The sequence below is a fragment of the Microtus pennsylvanicus genome, chromosome 18, assembly GCF_037038515.1.
Source record: "Microtus pennsylvanicus isolate mMicPen1 chromosome 18, mMicPen1.hap1, whole genome shotgun sequence".
Taxonomy (NCBI): Eukaryota; Metazoa; Chordata; class Mammalia; order Rodentia; family Cricetidae; genus Microtus; species Microtus pennsylvanicus.
Window position 1 is genome coordinate 42,819,237 of NC_134596.1, and position 20,112 is coordinate 42,839,348.

General features: G+C 40.1%; 2 protein-coding genes across 4 annotated transcripts in view; one reads left to right on the forward strand and one right to left on the reverse strand.

Moving 5' to 3' along the window:
* The window catches only part of Ppme1 (protein phosphatase methylesterase 1), a 43,397-nt gene extending 27,203 nt beyond the window's left edge, over positions 1–16,194 (reverse strand). The window contains exon 1 of the mRNA XM_075952434.1: positions 15,935–16,194. Coding sequence (XP_075808549.1) covers positions 15,935–16,035 — 101 coding nt within the window. The 5' untranslated portion in view covers positions 16,036–16,194. The remainder of the gene's footprint in view (positions 1–15,934) is intronic.
* A 242-nt stretch (positions 16,195–16,436) lies between these two features.
* Positions 16,437–20,112, forward strand: part of C2cd3 (C2 domain containing 3 centriole elongation regulator) — an 88,033-nt gene continuing 84,357 nt past the window's right edge. For all 3 annotated transcript variants that reach the window (XM_075952359.1, XM_075952360.1, XM_075952361.1), the window contains exons 1-2: positions 16,437–16,713; positions 19,083–19,352. In XM_075952359.1, coding sequence (XP_075808474.1) covers positions 16,659–16,713; positions 19,083–19,352 — 325 coding nt within the window. In that variant the 5' untranslated portion in view covers positions 16,437–16,658. The remainder of the gene's footprint in view (positions 16,714–19,082; positions 19,353–20,112) is intronic.

Consider the following 20,112-nt stretch of genomic DNA (forward strand, 5'->3'; position numbering starts at 1 on the left):
CCCTTTTCTTAAACCCATGAGTACAATTGGTGCTGCCCATATGCTCTTGAATGTGTGGTCTTTCATCAGAGTAGGGTCAACTCAATAGGTGTCACATCCTTCAAGAAAACTGGCTCTCCCTCTCTCAGCAGACATCAATGGCCAACAGCTCCTTACATATCCAGCAGCTGGCAGTTGCTGAGCAAATGGACAGGTCTATCTTCTAATTGTAAGAGGGCCTTTGTTGAAGTTTTAACTTCAGTCCTGGCCAGTTTGTTTTATTTGGGGTTATGTAGGCATTCCCATGGGAACCCTAGAGGCAGAATATCTAACTCCTTAATCTCTCACAAACACAAGGATGCTTATGCTAACTTCACAACCACAACACGACCTGCCAAACATATCACAGGTAACAGAATCTACCGTTCCAAGTGTAAGCTGTGATACCTGTACTAAAGTAGTAAACGAACTAGCATTGTAGTGAAAGCACCCAATGCTTTTACTGTGCACAATGGTGAGTCACCAAGCCAAGTTCTTTACTGGAATGATTCCTTTTAATCCTTACAAAACGTAGTTGTTCTTATCCCATTTCAGGGCTCAAAAAATATTTAGAGATGTAAAGTGACCGAGGTCACATGGCTAGAAAGTAACAGTGACAGGACTAAAGTCCAGTTTCTTTATTCTCCAACGCTTCAAGTCACCCCATGCTATCTCTCTCAGCTATCTCATCTCTATTCTCATTTACACTTATACGGTCTTATTACACATTATCAGAGGCTTCATTTTCAGAGTCTAAACACGACCAGTTGTGCCAATGCCAGGCATCAATTGAAGAGAAATTACTTTGTAAAATTAAAAGTTATTCTAGGATTCTTCACTCCTAATTTCCTCTATTTAAAAAAAGTCAAACACAAAGCAAGGTTCCATGTTCTATCAACTACATACATGAGCCTACAAGGCTATGGAGTCAGTGGTTCTAGACTGCTAACGGCTGCTCTTACCCATGGAGATTCCTACCACATGATTATTTATATGCTCCAGACCTCAGTTGGTTTAGTAAACAATATTAGACATGAAATAGGTAACAAGAAACTTGTTTTAATCTTTTTCTTCTAGTTAGGCCAGAACACTTTCCATTTGAAGTGTAGTTTGGGTTTGGTTTTGTTTTGTTTTTTTTTTTTAAGAAAAGTTTTAGGTCTGGGGACATGGTTAAATGGGTAAACTGCCTGCTGGGCAAGCATGCTGACCTGATTTCATGTAAAGGCTGGAGCAGCGGTACATGTCTGTAACCCCAGCAACAGTGGGGTGGTAATAGGTGCATCATAAGGACCCACCAGCCAACCAAAAACTGCAACAGTAAGCTCCAGGTTTAGTAAAAAACATTGTCTCCAAGAATAAGGTGGAGAGAAGTTAAGGAAGACACTTGACACCGATCTCTGGCTTCCACACATATGTGCAGGCACACACAGTTTTAGATTCTTATTTTATGTATTATGCCATTACAACCCATACAAGCCTTTTTAGTACTAATTTTTAAAATGAATTGCTGAGCTTTTCAATGAATCAATTGAGAATTCCGAAGTAACAATGGTTTTCAAAAGCATACAAAGGTTAAATTATACTTTAAAATAAAATGTATTCATTCAATAAAAACTTTGATAGGTCAGTGTGTACAAATTATTTTACATCAAAATAAAATGTATTTTAAGCCTAACAAAATGAATAAACAATTTCTATTTCCTGCTATCCTCTTGGCAGAGAGAAACAAACGTCAGTCTAGGACACAAAGCAAATCTGGCTTCTGCCTAATTCATGGACATTCAGATCTGATAAGCGCTAGGGACACTCCATGAAAATTGCAATGCAGGTCCAGTGCATGTGCAATCCTACTGCTCCAGGAAACCTATCTGCAACTGTATCGAGAGCCATAGACCTCCAACAACCTGTTCCTAGAGAAAAGAAAAAAAAAAATGACAAAATAATGTACTTTTTAAAACTACTTGTTAAAGCCGAGCGGTGGTGGCACATGCCTTTTATCCCAGCACTAGGGAGGCAGAGGCAGGCAGATCTCGTGAGTTCAAGGCCAGCCTGGTCTAAAAGAGCTAGTTCCAGGACAGGCTCCAAAAGCTACAGAGAAACCCCATCTCAAAAAACAAAACAAAAAATTATATATATAAAATTTGTTAAACCTGTAATCATTTTTCATTTGTTACCTAACAGATTTATTTTTATAATCCAATTCTGTGTTTCCTGTGTGACATTAAATGTATCATTTAATTTCTACAAGCCAAGCCTTTTCATGTCTGATGGGGCTGTACACAGGCTGGTATGAGGATTATAGTCTTCTTACTACTCATTACTCTCAAACTAGCTTGCTCTATTTATATATTTTTCTAAAAATATTTTAGTTCTATATTTGCCATAGTTCTCCAGTTAGTCCAACTTGGCACCAATGTGAGATCCCTGAAAGGAAGAACATTCCCCATACATTCACAGAACCTGACACATCAATAATTATCATCTGTTGACACAATGAAATGAGCCAAAGTGAGTATAACACTGAGCTTGGTGTCTAAGTATATATCCATTATTATTACTATTAAATGGCTTGGAGGCTAATAAATACAATCCCCTTTACTTAAACCTAGTAAGGTTTCTAGTAAAGAAAATGAGACACTACAAAACTAAACTAACCTAACCTAGCCTATAGTACAAGAGTAAGGAAAAGCCGGGCGGTGGTGGCGCACGCCTTTAATCCCAGCACTCGGGAGGCAGAGGCAGGTGGATCTCTGTGAGTTCAAGACCAGCCTGGTCTACAGAGCTAGTTCCAGGACAGGCTCCAAAGCCACAGAGAAACCCTGTCTCGAAAAACCAAAAAAAAAAAAAAAAAAGAGTAAGGAAAAGAATCAGCTCAGTACAGAAACAAACATTACCTGACTCTCAAAACAACAGAGGTCAGAACAGTCTTTCCCACAGACGCTGTGATCACTGAACACCTATAAGAAGTTTCCACACAACTGCTACTTTCAGAGTGGAGAGTTAAGAACATTTCACGGACAACAGCATGGCTCTGAAGTCTGGTTATCTTAGTTTACATTTCATTTCCAATAATTAAAAGATTTTTAGTCACAATTTCCTCAGGTACAAGCTCTGAGAAGTGATTATAGGTAACCTTCAGTCTGGACCAGAGACAGAGGGAAACTGCCAAAGCAAAAGGCTACATCCAACAAAAAGGATGAAACACACGAGGAAACAAATCAATAAAGATTTTTGCATGCTAAAATCACCAAAATACAGGCTGTTTTGTATATATATTTTTTTTGTTTTTTTTTCGAGACAGGGTTTCTCTGTGGTTTTGAAGCCTGTCCTGGAACTAGCTCTTGCAGACCAGGCTGGTCTCGAACTCACAGAGATCCGCCTGCCTCTGCCTCCCAAGTGCTGGGATTAAAGCGTGCGCCACCACCGCCCGGCTTGTTTTGTATATTTAAATAGTAGAAAATTAAAAAAATATGACATCAAGAATGAAATAATTAAAAATAAATGGTCTGTTTTTAACAGATTAAGCAGAGCTAGTGGAAATACTACAGACCTGGCCATGCTTCATGAATCTGTGCCTGAAGAATACCGGTGGCGTATCCATCCTGTCCCTCCTCTAAATGTTTGGACAGCGCATTTGCTATGAGGCTCCTTTTCTGTTCTTTGTTTCTACACTGTTTTTTGGGTATATTCAAGAGAATGACAGTTGTTCATGCCTGCAGCTTCTTTCTTTACCGATTTCAGTTACAGGTGTTTCTAATATTTAGGGAAACAAGCCCTTGCCGTTGTCTTACAGTGCAGCATGACCACGTCTATAGCGTTCCCATCGTACGAGATGCTACAGTGGCTACAAAATAAGTCAAAAATGTTTGGTAACTTTAGCAATTAGGGAAATGCAAATCAAAACAACTTGGCGATTTCATCTAGTCCCAATCAGGGTGGCAGCGATCAACAAAACTGACAATAAACAACGGAGGAATGATGTGTGTGGGGGGGGGATTTTCATTCACTGTTAGTGGGACTACAAACGGGTATAGTCACTCTGGAAATCAGTATGGAGAACCCTCAAAAAGATACAAATCAATCTACCATATAGTTCAGCCACACAATTCCTTGGCATATGCCCCTTTATGGGACTGCGATACAAATTAGCATGTTGCTTTCATTTGCCTACAAATTGTCTTTCATTTTTCTCTTCTAAATGGCTTACTATTCTTCCATTTGTTTTCTATCTTCCTAAATTTTGTTGGTATTCTATCTTCCTTAACTTGATTTTATTCCTTTTTCCAAATTACTACAATTTACTACAATTGAGTGAGTGTTAGGCTTGGGGAGGGGGAACAACAAAGATAAGCACACAATTTCTACAACAACTTTCTTACTTTTAAAACTGACAAAACTAAGACAAAGGGAAGTTAAACACCTTCTCTAAAACCACAGAAAGCAGACGAGTTAGACTCTCGGGTCACTGTCTTATCAGTTCTCCACACTGTCCTCGAAATAATATGAGGCTCTCTATTCCTGAAACCATCAAAGCTAGCAATAAAGCCCAGAACCCGTCAGGAAGATGTAAAAGAGAACCTGTCCCTACTGTAGGGAAGGAATGGTAGCAGGAAGCAGAGTACCTTTCAGCAAGGCTCAAGAGAGAGAGCAAAGGTTTGTGACTGAAATGATAATGGAGAGACAAAGCAGGAGAATGGAGCAAGAAGGAAGAAGCAAGGATCTCTCTCTCTCCCTGGCTTACCGAGGGCTACTCCCAGAAAGAGAACGTAGGAGGCACTTTAAAAGAATTCCACTGGGCTGGAGAGATGGCTCAGAGGTTAAGAGTACTGACTGCCCTTCCATAGGTCCTGAGTTCAATTCCCGGCAACCACACGGTGGCTCACAGCCATCTATGGTGAGATCTGGTGCCCTCTTCTGGCATGCAAGCATACATGAAATGAATGTTGTATACATAATAAATAAATAAATCTTTAAAAAAAAAAGAATTCCATCATAAATACTGATATACTGCACCTGTGAAAATCCTAAGTCCTAAATTATATAGATTCCATGCATTGTGGAGCTCAAAAGTGGAAATGACAGTGATTTATACACAGTCTTGCATTTAGACAACACAGGGTAGGTGCAGCAGGAGTACTTAAACATTGTGGCTTCAAGCAAGTAAGTGAAACTGTACTTCACTGAAAATCATTTTCACATAAGACACTTAATACACAGAAATTCCAGCCTGATGAGTCAGACTTCATATGTTTGATAATCAAGGCTTCCACTTTAATTTAGGGGGAAAGACTTATATTTGTTTCACTAGTCACCAAACATGAGGACAACATAGTCACTATCTTCTTTTATCAAAAATGTAAAAGGATAAACACATATTTTCAATGAACTAGAATGACCTATGTGGCCTCACTACATTACTGGCATAACTGTGGCTCTGTTTTCTCACACTGTAGAAGGCCAGCCTCGTACCATTTTGAATAGGAACTGAGGTGGTGTAGGATAAAAAACCCTAAGACAGAAGCTGGTACCAGGAGTGGAGTACTGCTGTGATAGGCCTGACTATGCTTTGTTTGGAGTAATAAGAACTTTGGGAGTTTGGGTTAGGAAAGCAGTGGAATGCTTTAAGTGCTGCTTAATGGGCCATGCTAGTAGGAGCCCGGAAGACAGCTGTGCGGAATGTGATTTGATGAACTGTGGGGAACAAGAGATCTTAGGAGAAGAATGTTAGTATGTTGGCCTAGAGACTGATCTTGTGATATTCTGGTGAAGAAAGTGGCTGCTTTTTGTCCTTGTCCAGAGAGTATGCTGAGGCCAAAGTGAAGAGTTTTGGATTAATTCCACTGGCAGAAGAAATCTTATTTACTTATTCATATGTTTGTTTGTTTAGTTTTTTTTGAGACAGGGTTTCTGTGTGTAGCTTTGGACCCTGTCCTGGAACTCGCTCTGTAGACCAAGCTGGCCTTCTGTCTGCCTCTGCCTCCCCCTAATGCTGAGATTAAAGGCGTGCGCCACTGGCAGAAGAAATCTTAAAACAGTCTAGTATAGACTCTGTTCTGTGGATATTAGTGGTAACTCTAATAGATTTATAATGAAAAAACACAGGCTGAGCAGTGTAAACTACACAATGTAAATTTTGAGGAGAAATAGAGCACCAGGAAGTAGAATAGAGCTAAATACTGTGCTCAAGGATATAAACAGATTAAGAAATAGAATAAAGAGCGTGGTGACCTCAGAGCAAGATCCACCCAGCTGACTTTCCAACTTGTGAAAAGGAACTAAAGAAAAACTTAGAGCTGGATGGGTGGGGCACACCTTTAATCCCAGCACTGGGAAGGCAGAGGCTGGAGGATCTCTGAATTTGAGGCCAGCCTGGTCTACACAGCAAGTTCAAGGACAGCCAAGCTCAGGCAGTGAAGGAAAAGAGAAAGCTGGTGAAGATGTAATTAAGCAAGCAGACCACGTTCCAGCCTCAGCCAGCAGCCAAATTTGGCAGCTTTTGGTCATATGGTCCTGGATTTAGAGTTAAGGACAGAAGAAAGGAGTGATGGAATAAAGCTGCTGAGGCCAGGCATAAGTCAGGGGTGTGAGGCCTAGAGAGGCTATTGCATGAAGTTATGAAGCGGAAGCCTGGATTGCCTTGGAGTAATTACCCCAAGATGTTAGAGATGACAGAGACTTTGGGTACTGATGAGAGCTGATAACAAGGAGTGGAACCAGCCAAAGAGAAAGAAGTGTGTTGCAGTTAACAAAGCTGAAAAAAGTTGGAGATCTGAAGAGCATTTCAACATCAAACATGACGATGCAGAATGGAGTTTGCCTAGTTGGTTTTGGTCTTGCTGTGGTCCAGTATTTCATCACTCTGCTCCCTTCCCTAGTTTTGGAATTGTAATATCCAGTGCCATTATTATGGGGACTTTTGATGTTGGAATAAATGCATTTTACATTATGATATTGTTATAAGCTAATGGGGTCAGGGAATGGAATGTGGCAGTTTGAATGTAATTGGCCCCATAATCTTATGGGGGTGGCACTATCAAGAAGCGTGGCTTTGTTGGAGTAGGTATGTCACAATAAGTGAAACACTTGTTTGAGGAAGTGTGCCACTGTGGGAGTGGGCTTTGAGATTTCCTATGCTCAGGATACCATCCAGTGTCTCAGTCAACTTTCTTTGGCCTGCAAGATGTAAGACTCTCTGCTCCAGCACCATGTACACCTACATGCAGCCATGTTCCCCACCATGATGATAATAGACCAAACCTCTGAAACTGTAAGTAAGCTAACCTCAATTAAATGTTTTCTTTATAAAAGTTGCTGTGGTCATGGCCTCACCATATCAATAAAACCCTAACTAAGACAGGTGGCTTACATGTAGAATCACTATAAACAGTGTAATGCAATCTAACAGAAATGTCTTTACTCCAACAATTCTGGAACATTCCTTTTCATTTTTAAGATAGCAATGTTTTAATAATGAAGGTAGCCAAGGAACAGTCCTAACTGGATTGGGACTGCCTATTGAGAGTGAACAGCAAAACCAGAAATTTCAAGATAGGTGTTGAGAGCTTGGGAGAAAATCCTGGAAACCAATGTGAAATGCTTTTCTAACCCTGAGAACTGAATGCTCTGAAGGCTAACTGTGCAGTCAAATGAGGTTAGCAATAGATGTCAAAGGTAAGGTGATTTTACATAAGCACGATGCTGGCGTGTGGGCTGCTGTCTGGTTTGAAGAGACGCTCCATGGCCAATGTTCCTGTGAGGCGCAGAGAACTATATTGGTCAGAGTGATTCACAAGAGTGAAGGCTAAATATGAAAATGTGTCAGAAGCACTGTGTTTTATTTTGCTCCCCTTTCCCTTTCTGCATGCACTCATAAGTGAAATATGATCACTCCAACAGAGCTGACATAAAGTATGAAATTTTTATTCCCAAATAGAAAAGGAATTCTAAGTATTATGAAACTATTTCATTGGTAGCCCTTTATCTTAAAGGTTCATTTGACAACTGATTGGACTTTGTATAAACAATATTTTCTTTATTCTCCTAACAACAAAATTGTGATTGATTTGCTTATTTAAGTATAAACTCCCTTTGTATTTTACTTACTTGCTTCAAAATGGTTATGTAGTTGGAACTCACATTTGCTGGTGAAACAAGCAACACAGAGACAATGAAAACATGGCATTTTCTCCAAGAGTTTAGCACTGTCACTCTGAATTTAAATGGGGAGAAAGGGCAACAGACATAACAGAAGTGAGATTTAAAACTGTGATTACTGAACCAGATGTTATGGCGCACACCCGTGATTACAGCACTGGGGAGGCTGAGGCAGGAGGATCAATAGTAAACAACAAAGTTCTATTAAACTGTTACACCTTAAATAGTGAGTCTGCACTTACAGAATCTGACTTTCTCTTCAGAATTGAGTAAAACTAGTTTTATACAATTTAAGAAAACAAGTGAAGATTGCTCTAATTATTGCTAATTAGTGAAGCCAAGAGAGGAATCCTATTTTGCTTTTTGAAATCTATCTTCTTTCTTCAACAAGATAGTAGTACTGAACTAATGGTACTGAAATAGAGTTGAGAACCAAGTTTGTGGGCAAGTTGAGCTGTGAGTGATGTCCGAAAGATAGGAAGAGAGAGAGATACTGCTTAATGGCATATGAAAATTTTATGGTCAAGGTTGGGATTCCACTAGTTTCTTTTTTGTTTTTCAAGACAGGGTTTCTCTGTGTAACAGCCCTGACTGTCCTGGAACTAGCTCTTGTAGACCAGGCTGGCCTCGAACAGAGAGATCTGGCTGTTTCTGCCTCCCTAGTGCTGGGATTAAAGGCAGGAGCCACCACTGCCTATGGTCAAGGTTGGAAGTTGCTTTGGATTCCAATTCAGTTGTTCAAAAGTAACAAGAGCAAAGAACAGTAGTTGATACTCAAACCACATTGTCTACAAATAAAGTATTATTGGCGCATAAATCCATCCGCTGAATGGTTTCTTTCACCCTTCATCAGAAGAGCTCAAGGTCTGTGACAGACATTCTGAGGCCCTTCATGGAAAAATTGCTGACCCCATGTATAAATGACAGATGCCACAAGGCTGCAGGCAGCAGGACAGAATAGGAAGCTGCACTGATCAGCAAAACTTTTAGATTCATTTGAAATGAATGTTATGCATTCACCAAATTTATAAAAGTATTATTTAACTTGCTACTATGGAAGGAAAGAAAACCTTTTGCACTCCAGGAGTTTGAATTTTATAAGCATTAACAATCAACTTGCATTAATTTACCACACATAAGGTTGACACAGTAACAATGAAAAAGAACAAAACCAACTACTAACACACAAAAATTAGCAAGTGAGTGGAAATGACAACCATGTTATAGATGCTCAAGTGGAGGGAGAGAAAAACAAAACGCTGGAGTAGTCTCAAAGAGCTTCACAAGAGTAGGACTTCATAAAGTGAAGGAAAAGAGACCACAAGCAAAATAAAGCTAGCAGTTGGCACATGCAAACACCTTCAGTGGACTGGTCGTGTAGCTCAGAGGAAAGGAACTTAATTGGAATGCATGCAGCATGATCAATACTCACCATCAACCAATAAATAAAGTGCTAATGCCATTGTCTGAGATAATTATGAAGAGCTTCTGATGCTTCCATTTAAAAGTGTATAGCTTGATCTAGTCCCTAAACTTGGAAGAGTCACCAGTGTGTAGGTGGCACCTCCTTACAAAATAGTTTTCAGTCAGAGAACAAGAGATGAACAGGGTAAGGACAGAAAAAAATGATCCTATAAAGTGAAGCTAGAGCAGAGATAACTAATAGTAGTATAAAGTGAAGCTAGAGCAGAGATAACTAATAGTAGTATAAAGAGAAGCCAGTGCAGAGATAACTAATAGTAGTATAAAGAGAAGCCAGTGCAGAGATAATAGTAGTATAAAGAAAAGCCAGTGCAGAGATAACTAATAGTAGTATAAAGAAAAGCCAGTGCAGAGATAACTAATAGTAGTATAAAGAAAAGCCAGTGCAGAGATAACTAAGAGTTCTATAAAGAGAAGCCAGTGCAGAGATAACTAATAGTAGTATAAAGAGAAGCCAGTGCAGAGATAACTAAGAGTTCTATAAAGTGAAGCCAGTGTACAGGTAACTAATAGTAATATAAGGAGAAGCTAGTGCAAAGATAACTAATAGTAGTATAAAGAGAAGCCAGTGCAGAGATAACTAAGAGTTCTATAAAGTGAAGCTAGTGTACAGGTAACTAATAGTAATATAAGGAGAAGCTAGTGCAGAGATAACTAATAGTAGTATAAAGAGAAGCCAGTGCAGAGATAACTAAGAGTTCTATAAAGTAAAGCTAGTGCAGAGATAACTAAGAGTTCTATAAAGTGAAGCTAGTGTAGAGGTAACTAAGAGTTCTATAAAGAGAAGCTAGTGTACAGGTAACTAGTAGTACTATAAAGTGAAGCTAGTGTAGAGGTAACTACTAATAGATAAGTACTATCTTGTATGGACTTGCTTTTGGGTTAGGGGAATTAAAGAAGAAAAGATACTTGGCAGGCAGGTCTCTATGGTTGAGGTGAGGCCAGACTGATTTACAGAGCCATTTCTAGGACACCCAAGGCTACACAGGGAAACTCTATCTCAAAATAAATAAATTAATTAATTTAAAAACGATAATCAGGAATGGATCCTTACACTAAAGAGACCGAACAGTAACAAGCATAAGCTTATACTTACAGATCTTATAGAATTTTATAGACACTCCTACTGTACCTACAATCTGTTGAACTAAAGTACAAATTCTATTACTCCATGAAGTTTAACAAACTTTCAAAGAAAAAAAAGAAAATACAGCTCTGGTTATACCATCTTCAAGGTACCAGTGGGGTAGGAAGATTATTCTTAAGATGAGGTCTCTCTATCAATGGCCATCGCTTAAATTATCAGAGAGGGCTGGTGATGGCTCACCAGGGAAAGTACCTTCTACTTAGTCTGCTGACCTGAGCTCTTTCCCAGGACCCACAGTGTGGAAGGGGAGCTCCAGTCTTATAAGTGGGTCTCTAACCTTCCACATGTGTATGCATATATAAACTAAATTAATAAATATGAAGTTATTTTTTAAAAGGTGTCATAGCAAAATCTGAAAAAAAAATTCTATCCTAAAGAAGTTCTTGAGGAAGAGGTAGATTAGCAATGGTTATGTCAGATAATGGGTAAGTGCTATATCTAAAAAGGCCAAACAGCCCCAAAGTGTGGTTCCTATCAGGAGATAACCAAATGAATTATACAGTCAACCAAGGCAAGAGGAGAGGGAGAAAACCTCTATCCTGAGAGAATAATAAAAAAGAAACGTAAGTTTCAAATTTTAAGCTAATGTTTCAAATATAAATAGGCTTAATAGACTTGAAGATCTTGGAGTAACTTGGAGAGTCACTGATGAGGCACGAACTTCACAAACTTGACAAGGAATTTTGCAGCAGAGGCTAATACTAAAGTTTAATTGCAGTCAGCCACTTCAATCAAGGCAGTGCTGCTTTTCAGATGCCCTCATTAGCAGTATTTAAAATAAATAGTATTGGGGCTGGAGAGATGGCTTAGCAGGTAAGAGCACTTCTTGCTCTTACGACAAATGGGAGTTCAGATCCCAGCATCCACATTAGGTAGCCTACAACAACTTGTAACTCTAGCTCTAGGGGATCTGAAGCCCTCTTGTGCCACCACGGGGACTTGCATTCATATGTATACCCACATACATCCACATAATATTTTAAAAGCAGAACCATTGATAAGGCATAAACAAGTTGAATAATGAATAGCTTTACTACCTATAGTCTTTCTGATGGAAATGGTGTGCACTCCAGCAGTTTTAAGAGATACTCCCCAAGTATAACAGGGCTGCAAGGCAAGAAGGATCCAATCCAATTTAATGAGAGTAGCTTCAAAAGCTGTAATAAATTCAAACAACTACATGACTGTGTTATCCAAGAGCATCTATTAAGGAATTTTATACCACCAGGATTTCAGTCCTCACCCAAGAGCAGCACTGCTGTACTTGAAAAATGAATGGATCCTAACAGCTGAAGCTAGTTCTACCACATGCTAGTTAGGTGACTTTTGATCTGATACAAAATTCTCTTAGCCATAAGTGGGGAAGGGTCTATTTTGTAGGGTTGTAAATAGATTAAACCAAATAACATAAAAAAGTTGTGATGACAATGCAAAACATTTTTTAAATTAACTGTTATTACTATAGTATCCATTAATATACTGGAACTTCCAAGTACAATTTTAAAAACCAAATGATGGAAACTCAAGAAAGTTCATAAACTTGGAATTCATAAAATCAGAACAAATGTACATAAAGTTTAGTGAAAATGAGGCAAGAGAGTTATGGTAAACACTTCTAATCCCAGAACTAGGGAGCTAAAGAAAGAGGACTGCCTAGAATTTGGGCCAGCCTGAGACTCTGTTGCAAAAAACAAAAACAAACAAAAAAACAGGTGTGTGGGGTCAATGTTTACAATCCCAGCACTTGGGGGGGGGGGTGGCAAATGCAGGAGGATCCTTCAAGTTCAAGATCAGCCTGGTCTACAAATAGTGCTTCCAGGTCAGCCAGGACTACCCAGTAAGACCTTGTGTCCGTCAAACCAAGGCAGAGAAAAGTGCTAAGTAAAAAGCAAGTAGAAGGAGAAATAAAAAAGGATGCTTTGAAACGGACAGAAATGAGTTTTGTCAAATGAGGACTAATAAAGAGGAATCTTAGAGTGACAACATACACAAATTAAGCACAAGCTGGGTGATAACCATGAATTAAATCAATAGGTCTCTAGACACCTAATTGTACTACCTAGAGTCCTATCAATTAACTTTTTTAAAAAAATATTTATTTATTTATTATGTATACAATATTCTGTCTGTGTGTATGCCTGCAGGCCAGAAGAGGGCACCAGACCTCACTACAGATGGTTGTGAGCCACCATGTGGTTACTGGGAATTGAACTCAGGATCTTTGGAAGAGCAGGCAATGCTCTTAACCTCTGAGCCATCTCTCCAGCCCCTATCAATTAACTTTTAAGTGCACCTTGTTTAGTAACAGGAATAGTTGAAACTTGGTTTCCACATTTACTTTAAATAAAATACTTCCTCTGCCTTTGAGTCTACTTTACAGCAAAAATACAGACTTCCAGGATTCTCAGGTTCCTCATCCACAAGACACAGTGGTAAAATGGGGCAGTTTCTAAATTTTCTTTCAGCTTTACGATTTTAAGATAAAGAGTCTCCTTTACTATTAAAATGCTATGTTCCGACAAGGAAGCAGAAAAGGAAAATAGTACTTGAGGACCACATACAATTCATCAACATCTGTTCTTCTCGTCCTAACACTATGACCACAAAGCATTGTTCTGCAGGGTTTGGTGGCACACACCTGGAATCTTTTTTTTTTTTTTTTGGTTTTTCGAGACAGGGTTTCTCTGTGGTTTTGGAGCCTGTCCTGGACACCTGTAATCTTAGTACATAGGTGGTCGAGGTAGGAGGATCAATTCCAGGCCAACCTGGGCTATAAGCAAAACCATAGAGAGAGAGAGAGAGACAGAGAGAGAGAGAGAGAGAGAGAGAGAGAGAGAGAGAGAGAGAGAGAAAATGAATATGAATGAGAATCTTTCTAAAGCATTATATTTTCTAGAATAAGCAATGACCTAAATCAATAAAACCAAAGCATCGATTTAAAAAGGATAAAGTGGCCCGGCAGTGGTGGCACATACCTTTAATCCTAGCACTCGGGAGGCAGAGGCAGGTGGATCTCTTTGAGTTCGAGGCCAGCCTGGTCTACAAGAGCTAGTTCCAGGACAGGCTCCAAAGCTACAAAGAAACCCTGTCTCGAAAAACCAAAAAAAAGAAAAAAAAAAGATAAAATCCTTTAATGAACAGATTTTTCTCTTGGTATTGTCCACCAATTCTTAATTTTCAGAAAATTTATTTTGATACAGCAAGGAGCTGAGGTCTACTTACACTTACCTGAAGCACATAAAACTGTTTTTAGAAACTAGCATTTAGATATATTTGTACAGATGAAGACCAGTATACTAAAAGATGGAATTGTAGTTAGGAAAACAGACATTAAGCCAGGTGTGGCAGGACAATAATGAACTAAAAATTAGGCTTGGCTATACATTGAGACCATGCCTCAAAAAAACAAAAACACACACTAAAAAAAATATTACATTAATTTTATATTAATTTTAAGGATAATTCCCCAAATAATGGTGTAGGTCAGCTTCCAAATTCCTTTACTCATGTTAAAAGCTCAATCTTTGTCTTTTCATGACCAACCTTTACTTTATCTTGTAACAAGCCTTTCATTTCCCCTTCTAGTGTGCTTCCCTTATTCTATCTTCAGTCAAAAGTGTTTTCTTTTTTCTATTATAGGTCTCTTGATTCTGATTTTCCCAACCAATCTCTCTCTCTCCTCTCTCTCTCTCTCTCTCTCTCTCTCTCTCTCTCTCTCTCTCTCTCTCCACACACACACACACACACACTTTGCAGAATTCTCTTTCTGTCCATTCCAAAAAAAAAAAAAAATCAACCTTCACAGTACATCTACGCCTGTTATCTTTTGAGCAGTTTTTGGACACACTACTTCTTTGGAACTGAATGTATCTCTTTGGTAATCCTTTCCCCAGGAAAATCTACCAGTTTATCACTTGAATTCCAAGTACAACATATACCTCTTTTCCTTTTATAATCAGTATAAATGACCCAGTGGCTATTCAATTCTACTTTCTAGCAACTCTCTTTAGTATGTTCAACTATCATGCTTTCTCCAGCAGCCACATTTCCTGTAACTTGGCACAGGCCTGCCAAGGACCTAAATTTCCAAAGCTTCTCTCATGAACTCAGCTGCTAAGTTGGAAGTGTAGCTCAGTGATGTGGCAACTGTCTAGTTCTGGGTTCCATACTCAAAACCACAAATAGGAATAAATGTTTTTTAAAATCTCTCTCACACACTACTCCCTTTTCCAACAAACTGCCCCCCCATATTACTCTTAAGTGGCTACACCCAGTGCTTCACTGACTCTAAATCTTTAGACCAGTACATAGTTTCCCTCAGGATCCATTTGCTTAGAAAAAAACAAAACAACAACAACAACAACAAAAAAAACAAAAACAACTGCCCAAATCTTTCTCTTGAAGCTTCCCAGATTCTACCTCCCCAGTGCTTCCATTTAACAACCCTAATCCAAGTTACTCCCCTTCTCAGTCTCTGGATATCAATGGTTACTGTTCCAAATTCAGCAGCCCTTTTCATCATACCCCACCTATTTCGCTAGCTTCTTGGCTCACTCCCTTTAACAGTCTCCTGGCCATGTTTTCTAACTCTCCTTAGGCCTATTCCCCAAGCTCTCCAGTTCACCCCCCTCATTTTCTGATTCCGACTCTCACACTTCTGGGAACTTTTTCTAGAACCTTCCACCCCTTCGTTTTTACCTCAGACATTTTCCTATACCCCTCAGGTGAAAGCCTTCTTTCTCCTGGACAACTTACTTGACCCACCAGTTCCCTCAACTTTTCTCTCAGTCGTTCCCTATTCCCCTCAACTATGGTAGATTTCACTCTATCTCCAATCTCATTACTTCTGGAGGAGCTGCCCGTCATCTCTTAAATTATCCTTTCATCTTTCTCAACCTTGTCCTTATACTCCCCCCCCCTCTCTTCAACAATGTTATCCGTCCTCCAATGTCTATTCCCTTAGCGCCTCACCTAGTCCCCGAATCTACCTTCTACTCCATCTAAGCATCTCCAGGCCAACGCCAGCATTTCCTCCAATTCACAGCGTCCCTTCCCATGGTACTCGGAACGCCCAGACACCATTCTCCAATGGCCTGGGCCTGGTCTCCTGGGAGAGAGGTACAGGTCACGTACCCCATCCGCATCTTGGTTCCGCTTTGACTGCCCCCGCTGCCGGGCAGAGGAGGGCGAGAGGGTAGGCGGCCGAGGTGCATGCTTTTTTCGAGGGCCGACATCAAGGGAAGACCACACGTCGACAACAGTGTCCGAAGCTCTGTCCCACAATACGTGCAGCACAACCGGTCACAGCTCACTCCTCTAACGACGCCTAGTCGCCTTTGGACAGCACCCAGACACCGGCAGCGCCGCCTACCGCCCACTACATCGGTAAGCCCCGCCCCCTCGCCTCGGCGCTTCCACCGGAAGTGCGCAACAGCCTTCGCACAAAGGAAACTGGGTAACGGAGTCTGCGGTTCACTTAGAGTCCTATCAGAGAACTCGACATTCCTCGCCGGAAAAAGGCGTCCTCCTGAAGGCAATGCATGCTGGACAATGAAGTCCTCAAATTCTGCATCGCTTTACGCTTGCGCAACTGCCGGTGCCCTGGCGCAACCTCGCAAAGGTAGGGAAGCAAAGCATTCTGGGTGTTGTAGTCTACTCGCTGGAAAGCGTATTGGCGCTTTCCCTTGGCACCGCTTTGCGGGAACTGTTGGAAAAAGAGTTGCTTCTTCCTGCGTCCCCGGCTTCCCAGCGGCGCCCGTTGCTGGGGAACGCAGGCGCCGTGGGAAGGCATGGCGGGAGCTAACAGCTTAGGAGCTGGCACCTGCGTTGAGGTGGTCTCGAAGGGCCCGGACTCGGCATGAAACAACGGAAAGGCCAAGGGCCTGGGGGCGGCCGTGGTCGCAAGAAGAGAGGTAACTTTATCTGTCCAAGGTTGAGGAACACATAAAAGGGCGAAAGGACTTCTGAGACCTACATCCGCACCGGATAAACAAAACAAAAGAGGACGAAACAGAAGAATATTCAGGGGACTAAAAAGTTAAAAGTGGGGATGTTTTTTTTTTGAAGAATGGGAAGGAAATAGTGCTCGTGGGTTCATAAATGAGTCAAAGTGAGGATTAATAGCTACGGATAGAACAACAAAATAAGAGTGTCTTTTATGATAATGATAAATTATGTGTGGTAGTAGGATTTGGAGTAGGAGGAAAGGATATACATATATTCCGAACGAAGAACCTGAAATGTTGAAAGGGTAGTATAGGACTTCGTTAAATCAGTAACCCACGCTGACCAGAAGAATAGGGATTGTTAGCCCGAGTGACCGCATTTACTCAGGAACTCAGAGCAGATCATGAAACTGAAAATTAAATATGTGCTACCTTAAACGTGTCACATTGGGTGACCCTGACTTTTGAAATTACAGTTGTCTCCTAGTGGGGATGGTGCTGTTGAGAACAGTGATGGTACATTAGACATCAGGTTGGGGACTGAACTTAAGCCACAGTCTAGGAAGGAATCTGTGCAAGCTATCTAAAGATCAACAAGGCAATTTTGAGGTCATGCCTTTCCTGCCAGGAATGATGGAGGTTCTGAGAAGAAAGATGTCCAGTGCTGGTGTTCCCTGTGTCAAACCAGTCAAGCGTCAGGTGATGAGAACAAAGTCAAAGTAGAAATACAGTAGAAGTATTGAATGACCTTGATATGACATATGCGTATATATGTAACATGTACATGTATTATATGCACCTATATGCGTAAACTTACCTTTCAACAGATTATCCCTGCAATTTGTGGCGGATCTTTTCTCCACTATACACAGCACAAATTATTTTGTAAAAAAGAACTGTTTTTATTGATTTCTGATCAGATAGATTTCAGTATTTTTTTTCCTATGACATATGATCTCTTCCCAAGGAAAATGAGAGATGGAAAGGTGTATACATAAATGGTTTTATTTTTCTGAGACCGGATCTCCCTGTAGACCTCAGGCAGGTTGACATTGTACTTGAGGTCCTCCGCCATAGCCTCTCAAGTATTTTTTTTTTTTAAAGTCTTCTCTAAATCTTTCAGAATAGGTGCTGACGGAAAGGAATACCAGGGTTGTATTTATTTGTTTATTCACATTTTGATTCATCATCTCTTTGAAATCTTAGTAAAATTCAAAGTTAATAAAAGTTATGAGCCCAGAACTAAGAAATAGCAGCAAATCTAAAGATAAAATCTCTGTCCTTAATTGTATGATCTTGACAGCAAAGACAATTTAAGATGGTCTTTGCTGAAATTCTAAGTTGTGTTGATACACACTAAATTGTGTGTCATGTTCAATGACTGTTTTAAAATAAGAATGAGATAATATATCTTAACTGTGAAATTGCCAACTATTTAACAAAACTTCCAACTACTGAGATTTAAAAACTCTGTCCACTTGAATAATGATGTTAGTGTTTTTCAAATAGTACCTTTCAATTAAAGCAAAGTTTGGATTGACAGCCTTACTTGAACTGTTCCTTACTTAAACAAACACGAATGCAGCCTAAATCCTCTTAAGGTGTCCAGCTCGTATAGGTGACCAGGTAGGCTGTTTTTTAGTGACTTCTCAGTATTAGAACAGGTAGGAAAAGCCTTCTCTATAGACACTAAGTAGTTTTACTTTTCGTTTGAAGATCCTATTACGATGTGGTGATATATCCCAGCTCTCAGGATTCAGAGGTAGGTGGATCTCTGTGAGCTTGAGGCCAGCCTGGTCTATAATAAGTTGTAGACAAGCTAGGACTGTAGTGGTATTTTACTTATATTTTAATAAATAAAGCTTGCCTAAAGATCAAAAGGGCAAAGCTAAGTCACTAGAGGTCAGTCAGGCCATGGTGGCACATACCTTTAATTCCAATATTTGGGAGACAGAGGCAGACAGATCTCTGTAAATTCAAGGCCATCCTGGGCTACACAAAATACACATCCAGGTGGTAGTGGCCTACACCTTTAATCTCAGTACTAGGGAGTCACACAACCTTAATCCCAGCACTAGAGGGAATATAAAATGAAAGGAGAGAGAGGGGCTTAGTTGGTTTCGCCCAGCCTTGATAGGGTTAAGACTTCTCTAGTGACTGCCTTGCTTTTCTGGTTGTTGGGTTGAACCCCAATACTCATCTCTGGGTTTTTCATATTCATGCTACACAGGACTATCTAATGAGATCCTATCTCAAAAGAAAACAAAAGAAAAAAACCAACCCATTTTCCACAGTTAGTCTAGATTTTAACTCAGTTTTGTTGTGTTCTTCTATAGGTTTGAGTGACATCTCACCATCAACAAGCCTGCCACCTCTGGTTGAAGGGCAGTTGCGCTGCTTTCTCAAACTTACTATTAATAAAGTCGTATGGAAGATTGCGAAGCCTCCCACTTCTGTACTTGTCCGAGTAAGATGGTGGGGAGAAACGTCAGACGGAACCCTCTTTTGTCCCAGGGATGCATTACAGACTGAACCAAAAGTTGTGAGAACAACTACCCGTTATGCTATCCGATGTGGTCCAAAGCAGTTCACCTCATATCTAACAGGTATGCTGTGTTTTGTCTTAACTGCAAACCTGGTATGAAACCTGCTTACTGTCAGCAGTCTGTTATTTCAGCAAAGACTATCTTTAAAGTGTCTTACCTGCCACGATCATACAGTCAGGGACAGAGACTAATATCTTTAGATCTTGCCACTACTTTTTAGTGCTGGGTTCATAATACTAACTTTGAAACTTATCAGATTTCAGAAAGAAGATAAATCTAAATGAAAATGATATTTATTAAATCCTCAAATGAAAAGGGTTAGCAGGTCAGTAAGAAAAAAAGGGTGTCCTTTAATACAGGAATCAGCAGTCATACACTTATTTGTATATCCTGTTAGATAGCTATATTTCATCTGAGCATTTAAGTTGGTGTTAGGAACTGTAGGAGTTGAGGAAAGTGCCTTCACATTTCAGATCCTATTTGCTATGAAGTGAGATCAGACAGCTACCCCTTGACTGTCTGGGTGTTTTCATGAAGAAGCAGCCTGGTTGAGTTGAAAGGACACAGATTTGAAGTCTAGACAGTTAAGTTTGAACTTTAGATTCAGACTTGGGATTGTTGAGGAGGTTTTTGTTTGAGTTTGGTTTGGTTTGTTTGTTGTTGAGTTTGGTTTGGTTTGTTTGTTTGTTTGTTTTTCAAGATAAGATTTCTCTGTGTAGCCCTGGCTGAACTGGAACTCACTCTGTAGACCAGGCTGGCCTCCAACCCAGAGACCCTCTCCCTTTGCCTCCTGAGTGCTGGAACTGAAGGTGTGAACCAC